Source organism: Ursus maritimus, unplaced genomic scaffold (genome assembly GCF_017311325.1).
Source record: "Ursus maritimus isolate PB19 unplaced genomic scaffold, ASM1731132v1 scaffold_14, whole genome shotgun sequence".
Classification (NCBI taxonomy): domain Eukaryota; kingdom Metazoa; phylum Chordata; class Mammalia; order Carnivora; family Ursidae; genus Ursus; species Ursus maritimus.
This window is the reverse complement of record NW_024423786.1, coordinates 55,913,917-55,930,907: the sequence shown is the minus strand read 5'-3', so window position 1 is coordinate 55,930,907 and position 16,991 is coordinate 55,913,917. Positions and strand designations below refer to the sequence as shown.

Sequence of the window (16,991 nt, the reverse complement as noted above, 5' to 3'; positions counted from 1 at the left end):
GCTCGGGGAGGGAACCAGACACAGAAGCCCACATGCTGTGTGATTCTACACGTCTGAACAAGCAGACCCACAGACAGGAAGGGGGCTTGTGGGTGCTGGGGGCCTGGGGGAGGGGGCGGGGAGTCTGTGCTTCCTGGGGACAGAGTCTCCGTGTGGGGAGATGGAAAGTTCTGGAGACGGAGGGTGGGGGTGGCTGCAGGACGGGGTGAGTGTGCTTCATGCCGTGGGGCTGTGCACTTAGAGATGGTTAAGGGGCACCTGGCTGGCTCAGTTGGTTAAGAGTCTAACTCTTGGTTTCGGCTCAGGTCTGATCTCAGGGTGGTGGGATTGAGCCCTGTGTCGGGCTCCTGGGGGAGTCTGCTTGAGTTTCTCTCCCTCTGCCCCTCCAACTCCACCCCCCACACCGGCTCGCATGCTTTCTTTCTCTCTAAAATAAATAAATAAATATTTAAAAGAAAGAAAGGAAAGAAAGAAATGGTTAAGACGGTGAATTTGATGTTATGGGTAATTTGGGTGGAGATGGGTGTGGGGAGCAGCGTGGGACACTGGAGCTGCACTGACAGAGATGGAGGGAGAAGTAGACAGGGACGATGTCTGGTGTGCGGCAGGTGCTCGATCCGTGCTGACGGCCACAGCTGACAGGTCCCCTCCCCTGGAGGCGCAGGACACACGGCGCATGGTGGGGGCAGCCGTACCCCCAGCACCTGGCACCATCCCGTGGCCGGCATCTGAGGATCATGAGGCCGCTAAGGAAAGGCCTCAGTGCAGCCAGACAGCTCCCTGCCCCGGGCGGCCGGAGAGAATCCCATCCTTCCCGTAGGGCGCCCCCCCGCTGCCCAGCTCCACTTTCAAAGGACACCCAAACACCTCCCCACAAAACAGCCTGCTTTCCAGCAATCCTTGGCTCCCCCAAACGCTGCACTGACATGTGAACAAAGACCCACGGTGTCCCTTTGGGCAGCAGGTGGACCGGTCGGGAAGGTAGGAACACCGGCACCATGAGGCGGTTTCTGGCCTTGGGCCGCAGGTGCCCCAACTCTGCTCCCAGATCTGCTCTCAGATCTAAAGCTCCCCCACCTTTTATTAAAATGTGGCACCTACGCAGAGCTGTGACAAGCGCTCAGGGCCGGCGTGTGCTTGTCTCAACCACCAGCAGTGGGACCCGTTCACACCCCTCACCAATGCATGGGTTTGGGACAGGTGGGGCCCACGTGTCTCAAATCAGAAGGGAGACGGTCTCCCCAACACCCTGCAGTGTCCATGGCCACAGCATGTGAGACGATGATTTCCCAACTCCCCCAAATTATCTCCAGCACCGCCTGCACTGGGTACGGCAGAGCCAGGACAGAACCCACATCAGGCAGTGAAGGTGGACAAAAGCTGGCAGGACAGAGAACGGGGAATCCAGCATGGGAGAGCCAGCTGTCCCGGGCCCGGGGTTCCCTCGGCAGAAGGAAGGAAGGGTGGAAGGACACGCATCCAGGCCTCTGAGCACCTGGTGGATGGGCAAACATGACCTGTGACTGGTGACCAAGGTCAACACCATCAGTGACCTGTGGGTGTCAGGGGCCCCTGGTCCCTGCTGCAATGTGCTGAGAGGGGTCCTCACCACTGTGTGTTCTGCCCCAAACCCCGTAACCCTGGTCTGAACACAAGGAGACATCAGGCAAACCCAGACTGGGGGTCGTTGTGCAAAATTCCTAACCAGGCGTCCTCAAGACTGTCCAGGCGTAAAAGACAAGGAAGGTCAGAGAGGCTGTCTCAGCCCAGAGGGCCTAGTACCACGTGGGGTCCTGGGGCAGAAAAGGACGTTAGAGGAAGAGTGAAATCTGGACAAAGCGTGGGTTTTGGTTAATAGCAATGCGCACAGGTTAACTTCTGAGGGCAACAAAGGCGCCAGGGGGAATACAGGATGTTAGCCAGCACGGCGGTTCAGAGGGGTACGTGGGAACTCTCCACGCTGCCTTCGAGACTTTTCTCACACCTACAATTAGCAGAGTTAAAATGTTATAGAAGAAAAAAACGCATCTCAGAACTCAGCGCACGATCTTTCTCCCTTGGACACTTACCTAACCTTGTGCCCCACTTCTCAGCTAGGGGACTGGGAGCTGAGAGGCGAGGGGACTGGGCCAGTTTGGGGATGAGAGGCAGAGGCAAGGATGGGACCAAGGTCCCCTGTCCTCCTAAGCCCCAAACCCACATGCGGCGGCTTGAGGCTTGTGAATGCTGTGGGCATGGCTTTGTTTCCTTTACACAGAGCTGAGGGGCCCCTGGAATCCGTCAGTGAGACACAGAGACAGGGAGAGAGAAGAAAGACAGATGGGGCGCCAACCTCTTTCTTAAACAGCAAAGTCCGGCCCACCCACAAAGCCCCCCAGCCCCATTTCCTCCCATCGCCTCTTGCTGCCAATTGAAACAACCATCCATTCCCAAAGCACCAGTCTGCCAAGAGACAAAAGGAAAGAAAAGAAACGAGCCTTCTGTTTCTCACCCTGGCCTCGAATATTTAAAACTGCCTACCTGAGGAATGAGCGCTTGTCAGTGCTCAGCCCAAAGACAGAGGCGTTTCTAAGTTCGGCGGGTGTGGAACAGAGACTCGTCCTTGGCTCCAGACGACGAAATTCACTGTGACCCGGCTGCGTTTTCAAACCTGGCTCCGGGCAAACTGTCACTCTTGGACATCATTCTAAAAAAACCGCCCATCGCCTGACGTCAAAATTGTCCATCTGAATATGTGTTTGGAAGACCGTTGCTTCATTGTGTTGCTGTTTTATTTTTCTTTACTTGATCCACTTTTTCGGTTTATAGCTAAACGGCCTGAGCATGAGACATTCTATATGCGGTTTTACGTGTGTGCGTCTTTAAGTAACGTGATAATAAACATAACTGGCACTTCAAAACGGGATCTATTTGCAGCTCTCGGATGCCATGGTTCATCAAATCTAAGATGCCATTATTTCTAAGATTGGCTGTTACGTCTCGTGACACTAAAGAAAATAAATAATCAGGCTTGCTAAGTATGGCACGCTGTTATGGGGGAAAAAAATCATCCTACGCGTCTGTCCCCAAATCATTAACCTCTGCTCAACCAGGAGGCTATGGGGGTACGAGCTCCGAGCAAGACGGCATCCGAGGCAGCTCTCTGTGGCGTGAACCATCACTTGCTCTCCCAAGACCGATGCTAAAATGAACGGATAAAGCTGAACTATGAAATCCCAAGTTCAAGTCCCAGCACCGCCATGAATCCATGAAACCGGGCCTGTTTTCTCATCTGTAATTCCCGCCAGTTAGACTAGCGGGGCTGACAAACTCTTTTTTTCTCTGTAGGGCCAGAGAATTGGTATTTTTGACTTGCGAGCTACACGGTCTCCTGTGTTGTAGCCTGAACACCATGGCAAGCAACACGTCAACCAATGTGTGTGGCTCTGTGACAATAAAACTTTATTGGTGGACACCGAAACTTGAATTCTGTATGATTTTCATATGTCATGATATATTATGCTTTCTTTGATTTTTTTTGAAACCACTTCAAATGTAAAAACCATTCTCAGCCCAAGGGCCACATAAAAACAGATGATGAGCTAGATTTGGCCCAAGGGCTGTGGTTTGCCATCACCTGGACTGGAGAGTCAGGGGGCTCTTCCAGAACTGACTTTCTACGACCTTCAATCCACAGTCTCAACCAGCAGATACATCAACAGCTCTAAAAACCACCCACAACATGTCCAAATGCTCAGCTTGCACTCAGATGCCTTTGGGGGTCTTATTTTCTCCTAAAATTTCGCCTAGCCACTTCCTACACCTGTGATGTCCAGTATGCAGCACTGAGCACCTGAAATGGGGCTCATCCTGAGATGTCAGAATCTACAGGTGCAAAATACACACCAGATTTTGAAGACATCGTGCGAAAGAAAGGAAAACAGCTCATTCATACCTTCTTCACATTGATGGCGCGTTGAAATGTCAGTATTTTGGATATAAGGTGTTATGTAAAGTGTCTCATTAAAATCTGTTTCACATATTTTGCTTTTGTGAATGCGGCCAGTGGAGCGTTGACAATCACACAAGAGGTTCGAGTCCTGTTTCTACTCAACGGTACAGTTGCTTGGAGTGGAGAACATGGAAGATTAGTTCATAGGAAACTCCACAGCCTACAGAGCTACATCTTCCCCAAAAGGAACTCGAGGTTACTAAGCTATTCTTATCACTTTGCCCATAAAAACAAAACAGTGGAGTGAGGGGGGATGAATTGGGGGAGCACCGAGGATTTTTTAGGGCAGTGAACCTACTCTGTGTGATACCATAATGGTGGGTACGTGACTTTATCCATTTGCCCAAACCCATGGTACAACACCAACGGGGAGTCTGAATGTCATCCACGGACACGGGGTGACCATGACATGTCCTTGTAGGTTCACTGACTGTAACAAATGTCCCGCTCTCACGTGGACGTTGATAATGCGGGAGCCTGGGCAGGGGGACAGGGAGTATATGGGAAATCCCTTCTGCTCAATTTTGTTATGAATCTAAAACTGCTTTAAAAAACAGTTTATTAAAAAAAAAAAAAAACCCAAACATACCTTTAGATTCATAAAATCTTATTAGAAATAGTTCAGCCTAATGTTTCCCAACCAGGGGTGATTCTGCCCCCAGGGGACACTGGGCAGTGTCTGGGGACACCTGTGTTTGTCACGACAGGGGGTGCTCCTGGCGTTGAGTGGGTGGGGTCAGGAATGCTGCTCAGTCCCCAACAGTGCCCAGAATGGCCCCATAAGGAGGAACCTGACCCAAACGTCAGTAGTGCCGAGGGGCAGACCCTGAGTGAAATGATATGGAAGATTCGGCCCTGCCTTGGGGCTTGCACGAGGGGTGCTGTGCCCCTCCACCTGCCCCTGGGCAAACTCGTCCATGCGAAGCTCATCTCTGGCCTGTGCTACACACAGGATCCCCACCTCTCCACCCCCCGAAGGCTTCCTTTCTTGCAGCACCTGTGGCGCTCATGGGACACACAGGCCTGGGCCTGTCTCCACCATTCCCAGGGACCCCCACTCAGAGAGCCAGTCCAGAGACAGAAGGGCCCTGGGTCTCCCGTCTCCACGCCTCCCCACGCATGCACACAAGCCTCTCATTCACGTGGCACTCCCGGCGCCTGGCACCCGCTCTGACGCTTAAAATAGGCACACAAGGCAGCCTCTGTTGGGGAGAGGAAGGCAGGCAGGCTTCAGACAAAGGAGACAGCAAACCGCACCATCCAGGAAAGGGCGCCTGTGCCGAGCGGATGGCAGGAGGGGCAGGTTTCTGCACTCAAAGTGCAGGTCATGGTAGGAAGGTGAAGGGGACCAACTCCCATGTTGCCACCAAGGCTGCATGAGGCATTTCGATTTTGTCAAGTGGGTGATGAGTTGGTAGCGGTGGCAGGGAAATCATGACACATCTGTGCCTCACAGAGCAGATTCTGGCCGTGAGGGGCTGCCCACCTGAGCGGGCCACGAGGCCAACCCACCAGCTAGGATGCGTGGCACCGGAGACTGCGAAGCACTTAACTCAAGTGGAAAAGAGAGACAGAGAACCCGGAGGGCTCACCCCCAGGCCACCCCCAAGCTCCAACAGGCCACCAAGTGCCAGGAAAAAGCCACTTAATAGTAGCTTGACTGTTCACTGCAAAATGTGGGGGCAGATGTCCACAGCCAGGTGAAGGGAGAAACAAAGCGTGTCCGGTTACAGGTGGAATATTACTCACCCATGAACAGGAGTGAGACGCCCACCCGCGCTGCCCCGGGGACGGACCCCGAGCCCATGATGCTCAAGGAGGGAACCAGACACACAAGGCCCCACAGCGAGTGAGTCCACGTGTGTGACACGTCCAGAACAGGCTCCTCCACGATGGGAAGGGGGCTCGTGGGGGCTGAGGGCCGGGGGCTGGGGAGGGCAGGGAACAGGGAGTGAAGGTTAATGGTTATAGGGATCTTATATGAGTGATGGAAAGCTCTAAAGGTTTATGGGGATGGTTACACAGCTCCATAAACTTCCCCCCAAAACAGAAGTCTATGCGTAAAACGGCTGAGTTTTATGACATGGAAATTGTACCGCAACTGCAAAATGAAAAGCAGTAAGATCTTCCCCCTTGCAAAGTTCTCAAGGAATACTAGTAGCCGTTTCTGGAAGAGTCTCAGAGCTGCAGGAAGCCACCCTGTGTGCCAGCTGGCAGGGTGGACGAGGAGGAAGATGGAGGCCACCCCCCCCCCGCCCCCGGGGACAAGTCACTCCACCTTTTCAGCTCCCCCAACTGGTCTCCAAGGTGTTCTGGGTGACACACGCCATGACTTTCCTCTAGACCCTGAAGAGAGGGAGGCCATGACGAAGGTCAGCCCAGAGAGAAGCAATGAAAAGCCAGGTCCAGAACTGTGGAAAAGAACAGCAGGAAGCAGGGGGAGGCTCCTCGGAGTGCAGAGGCCAGCCGTTAACGGACCCGGGCACGCGGCAGACGCAAGAGAAACCTTCCCCGAACAAAGATCCAGTTGGGCAGTCATCTGCTCCTGCCAGGCACAAAGGAGGACAGGGGGTAACTCTGTATCGACACCCAGCAATCGTGCAACTGTCCTGGTAACCGTCCTCTCTAGAAAGCTCCAGAAACTTCCAGAGTCATGGAGGCCACGCACAACGACCCTTTTGTAAGGGAACTACAAAGGGCTTCAAGAATAGGAATGACCTAGTAAATGCCATTTTAAAGACTATTCTTGGTTTCCAGATGCAAATGAGAAAATCTGTAACAACACCTTGAACGGAAGAAGCAGCTCTTACTCTACTACGTGGTGCCCAAAAATAACGCACCCATTCAGTCAACACAGAGCTGAGTCTGTCCGAGGTAATTCATATTCCATCGTCCTTCCCTTCAAACCACTGGGCCCCGCGCTTCACGCAGCACAAAATGCGAACGGAAAACAATGGCATCACAGGATACTTTCTAAGGAAGACCAAGCATCACCCGTACAGCTCCGGCATCTCTGCAAGTCTCACGTGCAAGGTCAAAAACAGGGAAACAAATCCAAACAGTGGCATCTTTCAACGCTTGCGACGTAGCAATTCATCCCGTGGGCGAGATCACTCGAGTGCGCGTGCAGAAGCCACACGGAAGACCCACCGAGAAAGTAGTGGCATCGCTCGAATCCTCTAAAAGCATTTTTCCTCTCCAAATGAGAGCACTACAAGACTTACAAAGCAACCCCAAACCTGAGTGGCCGAACTTCCTAAGGATCAAAGGTGATCCAAGGGGAAAATAACCTCATTTTGCCTAGAGCAGGGGGTTCTCCACTGGGGTGATGCCGCACCGAGGGGGCACTGGGCAGTAGTCTGAGGACGTCTGTGGTTGTCACGACTTAGGGTGCTGCTGCGTGAAGTGGGTGGGGCCAGTGGGTGCCCCAGAGACAGTGACCCCACTCCGACAGCAGTGCCAAGCGGAGAGACCCAGGTCCATCATATGAGCTCCATTTGTCAAGTTCATATATTTAAAGAGCATATAATTGCAGCCCAGTGGTCCCCTTTGGGGTACAGATTGGACTGGCTCCTGGGGGTTACACCTAAATCAGAATGACCCATGCAACCTCTCTTAAGAGGATGTGCCTGTTTCTGGACAAATCTTCAGAATCTCCTGGTCTCAGACCCTTCCTCCTTTTTCATTTTTTTCCTCAATTTAATGAATTGGACCTCCCCCCCCCCAGAGATTCTTTTTTAAAGCTCCAGGGGTGATCTCATGTGTACCCCAAGGCTAAAGGACTAGAGTCAAACTCCAGCTGATTCCTTCCCTCTCCTCCTCTCCCCTCTGTAACAACCCAGTAATTCTACCCACCCACCTTCCCCCCTCCCAAAAAAACCTTAATTTAGAACATTATTATCAACGCCTCACGTCCCCTGCCATGTGCCAGGAGCGTGCTAGGTGCGTGCATTCCCTCATCTGACCCCCCAGCACTCCTGTGAGGTGCCTGCTACTGCTTTCTCATTCCCGTTTCACGGAGGAGCAAAGTAAACTCCCAGAGGCCCCACGGCCCGCCAGCAGCTGGAGCCCAGTGGGGAACACAGGCCCGCCGTCCAGAGCCCACTACACTCTTCATTTCCGTAAGACCTCAGCACCCAACTGAACAAGTTTGTGAACTTGGCTTCTCTGCACCTGGACACCTAGCAACAGTCGAAGCCTCTGAGCTGCTGTTCATCACGCCTGTCTTCTCCCGCCCACCTTCCAGCCCCTAGCAACCCCCGCTCCCCAGGAAAAACAAAGTGCCACCCACATCCCTCAATACCATCGTCCCCAAAACTCCCACCTTGGCTCCTCGTTCCCGAGCCCAAAAATTCCTGAAAAATTCAGTCACCAACATGAACCTTTCGGCTTATACCCTACATCCTAGAAGCTGACCTCCCAAAGTATGTTGGACTCCCATCTCCTCCAGCTCACGGCCACCCCCCTCCTACACTGAATGATTAGCCCCCCAAAAGTAGTGGGCAAGTGGCCTCCACAATCCTTGTAACTGACTTCTAACAAGACCCCCCATTTCCTCCTGACTAGTCGTTCTCCCCAAAACACCAGCACCAGGTTTCACAGCCCTCCATCACTGGGCCCCCAGGGCCCTTAGACCCCTGCTGAAAGTGGCCTGGCCCTCCCCTCACTGGGCCACCTTTCTCAGCTCGTCTTGAGGGGGGACTCCTCAATCACTCCTCCCTCGGTCCCCAGCTCCACCCCTGGCTGCACTCCTCAGCCTCCTCCCCGCCTGCCTGCGACCCCCAACTCCCACCACAGCCCCCTCCCCAGCTAACCTCCACTTTCAACTCCACTCCCAGCCCCTCCTCAAATAACCTCCACCTTCAACCCTAGCACTATTCCCCCTCCCTTGCTAACCTCGACCCCCAACTCCACCCCCACCCTTCCCCTGCCGACCTCCACTGCAGTCCGAGCCAGGACCCCCAACTACAGCCCCAGCCCCTTCTTCACTGACCCTGACCCCCAACTCCCAACCGGATCCCCCCCCCGCGCCCCGGCCCCTTCCTCACCGACCGCGACCCCCAACTCCTGCCCGTACCCCAGGCCCTTCCTCACTGACCGCGACCCCCAACTCTGGACCGGACCCCGGGCCCCAGCCCCTTCCTCACTGACTCCGACCCCCAACTCTGGACCGGAACTCCGGCCCCAGCCCCTTCCTCACTGACGCCGACCCCCAACTCTGGCCCGTACCCCCGGACCCAGACCCTTCCTCAATGACTCCGACCCCCAACTCTGGACCGGAACTCCGGCCCCAGCCCCTTCCTCACTGACGCCGACCCCCAACTCCGGCCCGTACCCCCAGACCCAGACCCTTCCTCACTGACCGCGACCCCCAACTCTGGACCGGACCCGCGGCCCCAGCCCCTTCCTCACTGACCGCGACCCCCAACTCCGGCCCGTACCCCCGGCCCCAGACCCTTCCTCACTGACTCCGACCCCCAACTCGGTCCGCAGCCAAATTGGAGCCCTCCCAAGGCGCCTTCCCCGGGCCGCCCCGGCCTGCCCTCCGCCCGGGCCTCGCCCCTGCCCCCCGGGCCCGAGGCGGGGACGGCGGACCCCGGCCCGGTCCACGGTTGCACGCGCCCTTACCTGCGCTCCGGCCGCCGCGGCCGCCTCAGCCCCGCCGCGCAGCCGAACCCGCCGCCTGGCCGGCGAGCGCCCGCTCCCTCCGCGGGGCGGGGCCAGAGGGCGGGGGACGGGCACCGGCAGCCAGCGCGGCCAATCGGGAGCCCCGGCGGCGGGAGGCCCCGGCCGGGGCGGGGCATAGGGAAGGCAGCGGGGTAGGCTGCACCCAAGCGAGGGGGCGGGGCTCGCGGCGCGGGCGGGGCCAGGAGGCGGAGCGCTGAGTGGCACCGCCGCTGGCCACCCGCGAGCGGGGACCGCGTGGGGGGCGGGGCTATGCTGATTTGCAAATAGGCCCGCTGTGGTGGACTCCACCGCCCGCGACTAGCGGATTTCCAGAGGTGACTCGGTGACGTCAGTGGGGTGCGAGGCGCTCGGGGAATTCGAATCCAAAAGCCTAGCTCCTGGGCCTCACTTGCGGGAGAGGTATATCCCTTACTCATAGGTCATTTGACCTGCGGGGTAATAATAACTGCCCTCTTATTTTGAACCCTCTGCCTAAGGCCAAGAGGTGAAATTACATTGTTCCCATTTTACAGAGGTGGTAACTGAGTCTCAGGGAGGTTAAACCCAAGGTCATTTGCCCAAGCCTTTCTCATAATTTCCAGGGTTTCTCAATTTCCTAACTTCTGGGCCTGGATCTAATGAAGCAGGTTCAGGGGCGCCTGGGTGGCTCAGATGGTTAAGCCTCTGCCTTAGGCTCAGGTCATGATCTCAGGGTCTTGGGATCCAGCCCCACATGGGGCTCCTTGCTCAGTGGGGAGTCTGCTTCTCCCTCCGTCTGCCTCTCCCTTCCATTTGTGCTCTCTCTCTGTCTCAAATGAATAATAAAATCTTTAAAAGATAATTTAGAAAAATGAAACAGCAGTTTCCTTGGCCCCCACCCAGATTGATTGATCGAGAATCCTGTGGCCACTGGACCCCTGGAAGGTGTATTTTTAATAAGCTCCCCCTGGGGATGTCAGAAAGTGTACAGTATGTCTGCAAAAGCATCGACAGTCAGGGAGGGGAGAATTTCTTACGTGGGAAGATGGAGCCACCAGATTCCAAGACTCCTAGAACTTTGTGCAATATACTGATATTCTGTGATCTGAGCCTCTGGCCTCCCAGCTGAGCGCGCCCCCTCGCCCCAGGGCTCCTGTCATCCCTGCAGGAACCTCCCCACTCATCCCCTGCAGTACACAGAGAGAACCAGGAGCCTGGGGGCCAGCATCTCACTCCTCAGCCCACATCTCCACAAAGGAATTGTTACCTAAACAAGGGTCAAAAACTGGTGGCCCCCAGGTGGGATGTGGCCCCAAAATCCTTTAAAAATGTAAGTTCATTGCTAACATTTAAAAATAAGGACATTTCACCAAAAAAGAAATCTAGATTTCCAGGCCCTCTTGAAAAATCAGAAGGTCTGGCCATTCCTGGGCTGTTTGGGGGAAGTGGCTGAGCATGCTTCACCCAAGGACATTGCCGTCATGTGGCCCCAAAGACAGAGCAGGACCAGGACTGCGGTGAGGCCAGAAAGGCACTCTTCTCAAATCCCAGACCTAAAGGGGTACCAATACAAAACAAAACAAAACACAGAAAACCTTGCTATCAAGATAAATACTGTGTTAATGCAATATTTTAAAAATTCAAAACAAATGCAGAAAGAATCCAGGATGAACAAAACACCAAAATGTGACAGTAAAACAAGATCCGATGGCACATTCGTGCCAACCACCTCCCTTGCTCCTTCCAGGCCCTGTCAGATCCCATCTTTATTTAAAATACTGGTATTTTGGGGTTCCCAGGGTGGCTCAGTCAGTGAAGCATCTGCCTTCGGCTCAGGTCATGATCTCAGGGTCCTGGGATCTAGTCCCACGTCGGGCTCCCTGCTCAGCTCGGAGCCTGCTTCTCTCTCTCCCTCTCCTTCTGCGATCTCTCTCTCAAATAAATAAATAAAATCTTGAAATATATATATTTATATATATACAAATTTATATTTATAGTATAAATTTATAATACACATGTAAATAATTTAATTTATATTATATATATATGTATCTTATATATTGGTATTTTTTTCACCATGGTTTCCTTTGCACTAAGTATTGCTTTAAAATATGTGTCTTGAGGGCTGAGTTTTTGGTGTTCCCCACTTAAGTTTTGTGCTCCTGGTGAGTGCCTCACTCTCCTCACCCTTATTCTGCCCCTGCTTTCAAACTCTGCCCCAAGCCAACATTCAGCAGATAGGGAAGCTGAGGCCCTACAGTTTCCTCCTCATGTAAAAGAGGCTCATAGCACCTGCCATTCCCTGCATCTGGAGTAAGGGCTCCAGCAGGGCCCGTGGGGTCTCTTGTGGGGAAGCCACCTGGAGAAGTGCTGAACTGTCTTTGTCACAAATGTTCACTCTTCCCATAGCACCTTTCTTTGTCTCCTTCCCTCACCCCAACCCATCTCCCCCATCCCCCACCTCCTCCCCATTCCCCACCTCCATCCCTCACCTCCTCCCCATCCCTCACCCCCATCCCTCACCTCCTCCCCATCCCTCACCCCCATCCCTCACCTCCCATCCTTCATGTTTATCTTTTGCAGGTGGTGGACTGCCCTCCCTGACGCCAAAGAAAGGGCACTGATGGGGAATGCAGGATCCACTTCTTTATTGCAGGAAGACTATTTCTAGAGCAAATGCTACACAGACCCCACAATGTGGGGGGCGGGGGGCACCCACATGCAGGGGGAGGAGGGGCAGGGGTGGAATCACAGCAAGCATGGCCTGGCATGGTCCCCAGAACCAGGGATGCCCAGGCAGGATGGGCCAGCAGCTGGGGCAGGTCAGGCCCCTCCTGCTCCAGAACCCCTTTCTCCCCAGGGGACCATGGCCTGGGGCAGGGAAAGGCCTGGAGGTGGGCAGGGCCCCAGGGAGATTGTGCTATCAGGGTGTGTCCCTGAGAAAGGGCTGCAGACCCCTGCCCAGCAAGGCCGGGAAACGCTCCCGGGGTGGGGAAGGGAGCAACACCAGCTGCTGGTGGGCCCTGGACCCGCCGCAGGATAAAGGGGCTCAGCTGTGCTCCGGCAGGATGCTACCACCTTTTCCAAGGGCCTGTCCATGTGCCAGGCGGTGACACACACGCTTGCACACACACACTCCCTCCCTCTCTACACAGCGTGCCCAGTAAACATTTGCGGAGTCCCATGAACACAGACAAGACCAAACACATGGCTACCAGGATGGACACAAACAGTCCGTCTTACCTACAAACAGTCCCCGTGGGGTCACATGACCATACCTCGACATGGCCTTTCTCATGCACGTGCACACAGGTCAGTCCCAACGCGCATAGGAACACGCCAGCACACACGTGCAGCTCCGTCACCCCCGGGACGCCCGACTCTGCGAGCAACCCCAGGAGAGACCCACGTGCCAAGGAGCCACAGGGGGGCTGACGTCCAGGGAGCAACAGAGCCCCTCGGGCCTGTGACTGCGGAAAACTTAACGCCGCTGACAGCCGCGTGAGCTTGGGAACAGATGGGTCCCCTTTCGATGAGACGGCAGCCAGCCCGCACTCTGCTCGCAGCCTTGCGAGGTCCCGAGTGGAAGTCTCAGGCAAGCCGTGCCCAGGCTCCTGACCCCCAGGAACACAGATGACAAACATGTCCAGTTTCTGGTGGCTGGCTTTGTGGTCATTTGTGAGGCACCAACAGCTGACCGCTACATAGCCGAGAGCCACCTCGCTATGAAGTCACAGGCTCGGCGTTCCTCAGACAGAACCAACAGGTTTACGCTGCGGTCCTATGAATCACGTCACCCACTCCCCAAAATACAACACTTACAGTCACACTTACGCTGGTACGAAGGTTCCCATCGACACAAATCGCCAGTCCTGTCGACGACCACACTGCCCACCCTACGTCCAGCCTACACCATTACTACACGGAGACCGTGACGGAGACTTACCACCCAAATGACAGGCACACACGCACACGTGCACGCACGGACCCATGCTCAGACCCAAGCCGTCTGCCTGTGCGCACCAAGTTACACAAATACGCCATCCGCGCTCTCCCCCCCAGGCCTACAGCTCACCTCCATGCTCGTCAGACACAGCCCCGCAGGGTCCCGTGGGTGTGCAGGTAGCCGCACACTCTCGGAAAGCGCTCAGAACCTCATGGTGGCAGAAGCACCCTGACTCCAGGAAACACACCTTCCTGGGCAGAGCCCCTTTCTCTGGGGCACAGTTGGCGGGAGGCAGTGGGCTGGGTAGAGCTCTGCCTCGATTCCCCTCAGATCCTGCTGGTGCTGGGTCCAGCTGCCTGTCCCTGGATGGGGCCCCAGGTACCCCCTCCCCAGCACCCCATGTGCCCCTGCCTGAGGCTTGGTGGTGACAGGCTGTGCCAATCTGTGGGGGCCGTGTCTGGGAATGCACCCCATATTCACGCTGGACGGTCCCCTTGAGTTGTGCTGTGGCCATGAGCCAGTCCTAGGCCTCCCCTGCCTGCACCCTGGGCCTCACCCCAGGCGGGACGAGGAGTGGAATTCCAGGCTGGCAGGGGGCTGCTGCTGGCTCTGTGGTTATTGCCTGGTGGCCTGAGACCCATCCCGCAAGCCTCCCCCCCACCCCGAGGCTGTGGGGACAGGGGTGAGGATCGATCTGGGACCTGGGGTGGGGGCACAGGACAGAGGTCATGAAGGACAGAGCAGGGGCAGTGTGTGGTAAACACCAAAGAGGGGAAAACAAACTCTGAGGTCCATGTGCGTTTCAGCTCCCCCTCCCCAGCAGGGTCACAGTGATCTGATGGGGGAGACACAGGTCTGGCTAGGGCACCCAAGGGAAAGAGACAGAGACAGGCAGAGACAGGGAAGACCTGGCGTCCTCGGTCCCAGTGGGGACAGGCAGCTTCCCCATTTTCTCATGTGCGGATCCAGGGGGCCACCTCCAGCACTTGGCTTTGGGGGGTGCAGACAGGCCTGGGGGGGGAGGGCGGGAGGCAGAGCCATGCGGCAGAGCCAGGTTGGAGCCCCAGACCTGCCGCGGGCTCACCGGGGCCTCGGTTTCCCCTGCAGAGGTGTTGGGTGAAGGAAGAGAAGTGGAAGAGATGAGAAGGAGAGAGAAGAAGGTGGGGAGGAGGGCAGGGAGGATCGGAGGGCCGGGAGCAGAGGACCGGAGGAGGAGGGGGAGCGGGGGCGTTGGGAGAGGCATGGGCCGGCTGGTGGCGGGCGTTCTGGGCTCACATGAGGAGGCATTTGCCCTTGACGCGGTCTGTCCTCTTCTGTTTGCTGGAGCGCTTGCCGTCGATGTTCAGGCTCATGTTCCGGCGTGTCTCCAGCGTGAGCAGCTCCTGGAAAAGCTCCTTGACGTTGTAGTTCATCTTGGCCGACGTCTCCATGAAGGCGCACTTCCACTCCTGGGCCACGGCCTGGGCCTCGCGGGTGTCCACCTCCCGCTGCGTCTCGTCGCACTTGTTGCCCACCAGCATGACGGGGATGTCCTCGACGCTGCCCTTGATCTGCACGATGAGCTTGTAGATGGGCCCCAGCTCCTCCAGCGACTGCTTGCTGGTGATGGAGTAGACCAGGATGAAGGCGTGGCCCTTGGAGATGGACAGCCGCTGCATGGCCGGGAACTGGTGGCTGCCGGTCGTGTCGGTGATCTGCAGCGTGCACACGCTCTTGTCGCAGCTGATCACCTGCCGGTAGGTGTCCTCGATGGTGGGGATGTAGGTGTCCCGGAAGGTGCCCTTCACGAAGCGCAGCACCAGCGAGCTCTTGCCCACGCCGCCCGCCCCGAACACCACCACTCGGTAGTCGTTGCTCTGCTCAGGCATCTTCCTCGCAGGGGCTGGGGGTCGGGGCCGGGAGGGCTCGTGCCAGCTGCTGGAACCCCAGACCGACCCTGCACAGAGAGGAGTGTCAGGCACTAGAGGCCACAGGCAGGAGGGATGGCTCTGGGCCCCTGGGGGTGAGGTGATGGTACGAGGGGCAGCTTCTCCTCGGAGAAGGCATCTCTCCTGCGTCCCGGGAAGGCCCTCTGGTTGGTTTGGCTGACTTCGCAATTCCGCCCTGCATGCAGGCTTGGAGCCAGCCCCCTCTGCTTGCTTCCCTGCCCCGACACATTCTGGGGCCCAAGCTCGCTCGCAGAGGACCCTGGCTGGAAGACGTGCAAAGATGCCCATGTGCAGGGCACTAATTCCTTTCCTCACCTGCATGCTCCCCTCCCAGGCTGCACTGGCTTCTCCTTCACTTCCCAGGGTGGCCATGGGCTCTCGGAAGCCAGCGGACCTGGCTCTGTGACCTAGGCAAGCTGCGTTGCCGCCCCGAGCCTCAGTTTCCTCCTCTGTGAAATGGTGCCTCTCTCCAGCACCCCCAGGCTTCCTGCTCTTCCCTCAGCCCAGAGGCTCTTGAACCTCGTGGAGGCCACGTGGTCGGGCATCTTTAGCCTGCCTGTCCTCTTGGGCCCGGAGGTGACAAACCTGGTGGCCCAGGGAACTGGCACCATAAAGCTCCTCTCCTCTCTCATCCCATAGGTGCAATCCTGAGGCTGGAGATCCGAGAGCCACAATTTGCAAATCATGGCACCAATTCCTGACAGCGGCCCAGGTCAGAGGTGAGAAAACAAGAACTGGACCCAGTGAGAAAGGTCCCCACTTCCTGCATTCTGCCTCCAGACGAGTCTGGCCTGCCGTGGCCTCTGGTTCAAGGTCTGCTGTTTCTGGAGGAACAGATCTTCCTAAAAGGGCATCCTCCTAGCCTCTCTCTCTGCACCTGTACTCAGAGAGGTCCAGTGTCCTTGCGAGGTCACACAGCACAGCAATTCCTGAAATGCTGTGGGTGGGGGAAGAGGCCTGGGCTGGGGGTGGGACAGCAGAAGAGTTGTCCCCAGCATCTGTGTCCTTACTTAGGGAAAGCAGGACACCGTTTCCCTTTCTCCTTCCCAGCGGTCTCTGAGGGCCCCTCCGTACGGAGGTAGGTCCACAGTGGGAGGAAGGAGACACAAGGTTGCGCCTGGACCAAGTTACCTCCCTCAGCTGTGTGTGGGCTGTAAGGCTAGGTGGTGTGAAGCTGGCGGTGAGGCCCCGGGGTCCCCGAGCCTTGGTTTTGTCACAGTGCCTGCTGAGACAAGCAATGTGGAAGCTGGATAAAGCCCAGGCCAGGCTCCTGGAACCGGGGGTCCTCGGTAAAGATGCACGATCGTGATTACCAATCACGAGGGCTCAGGGTGTAAAGCACTCAGCCGCCCATGCGTTGTAGAGGCAGGTTCCGAAGGATCAAAAGTACCAGGTTTGCCAAAAACAGGACAATCAAAGTAAGAGCAGACACACGCCCCGCTTCCGTGCGAGGCACACTGTACGTGCTTACCAGTCCTAA

The 16,991-nt window shown here is 56.3% G+C and overlaps 2 protein-coding genes across 3 annotated transcripts in view; both read right to left on the bottom strand.

Moving 5' to 3' along the window:
* The window catches only part of GNG7 (G protein subunit gamma 7), a 121,553-nt gene extending 111,878 nt beyond the window's left edge, over positions 1–9,675 (bottom strand). The window contains exon 1 of one of the 2 annotated variants that reach the window (XM_040629665.1): positions 9,620–9,675. The gene's annotated coding sequence lies outside the window, so the exon portion shown is untranslated. The remainder of the gene's footprint in view (positions 1–9,619) is intronic. The other variant, XM_040629666.1, reaches the window with a different exon arrangement.
* A 5,112-nt stretch (positions 9,676–14,787) lies between these two features.
* On the bottom strand, positions 14,788–15,451 carry DIRAS1 (DIRAS family GTPase 1). The gene has a single exon (XM_008711221.2). It carries the CDS (start codon positions 15,449–15,451, stop codon positions 14,855–14,857), a length of 597 nt encoding a protein of 198 aa, XP_008709443.1. The 3' UTR covers positions 14,788–14,854.
* Between the last annotated feature and the right edge of the window lie 1,540 nt (positions 15,452–16,991).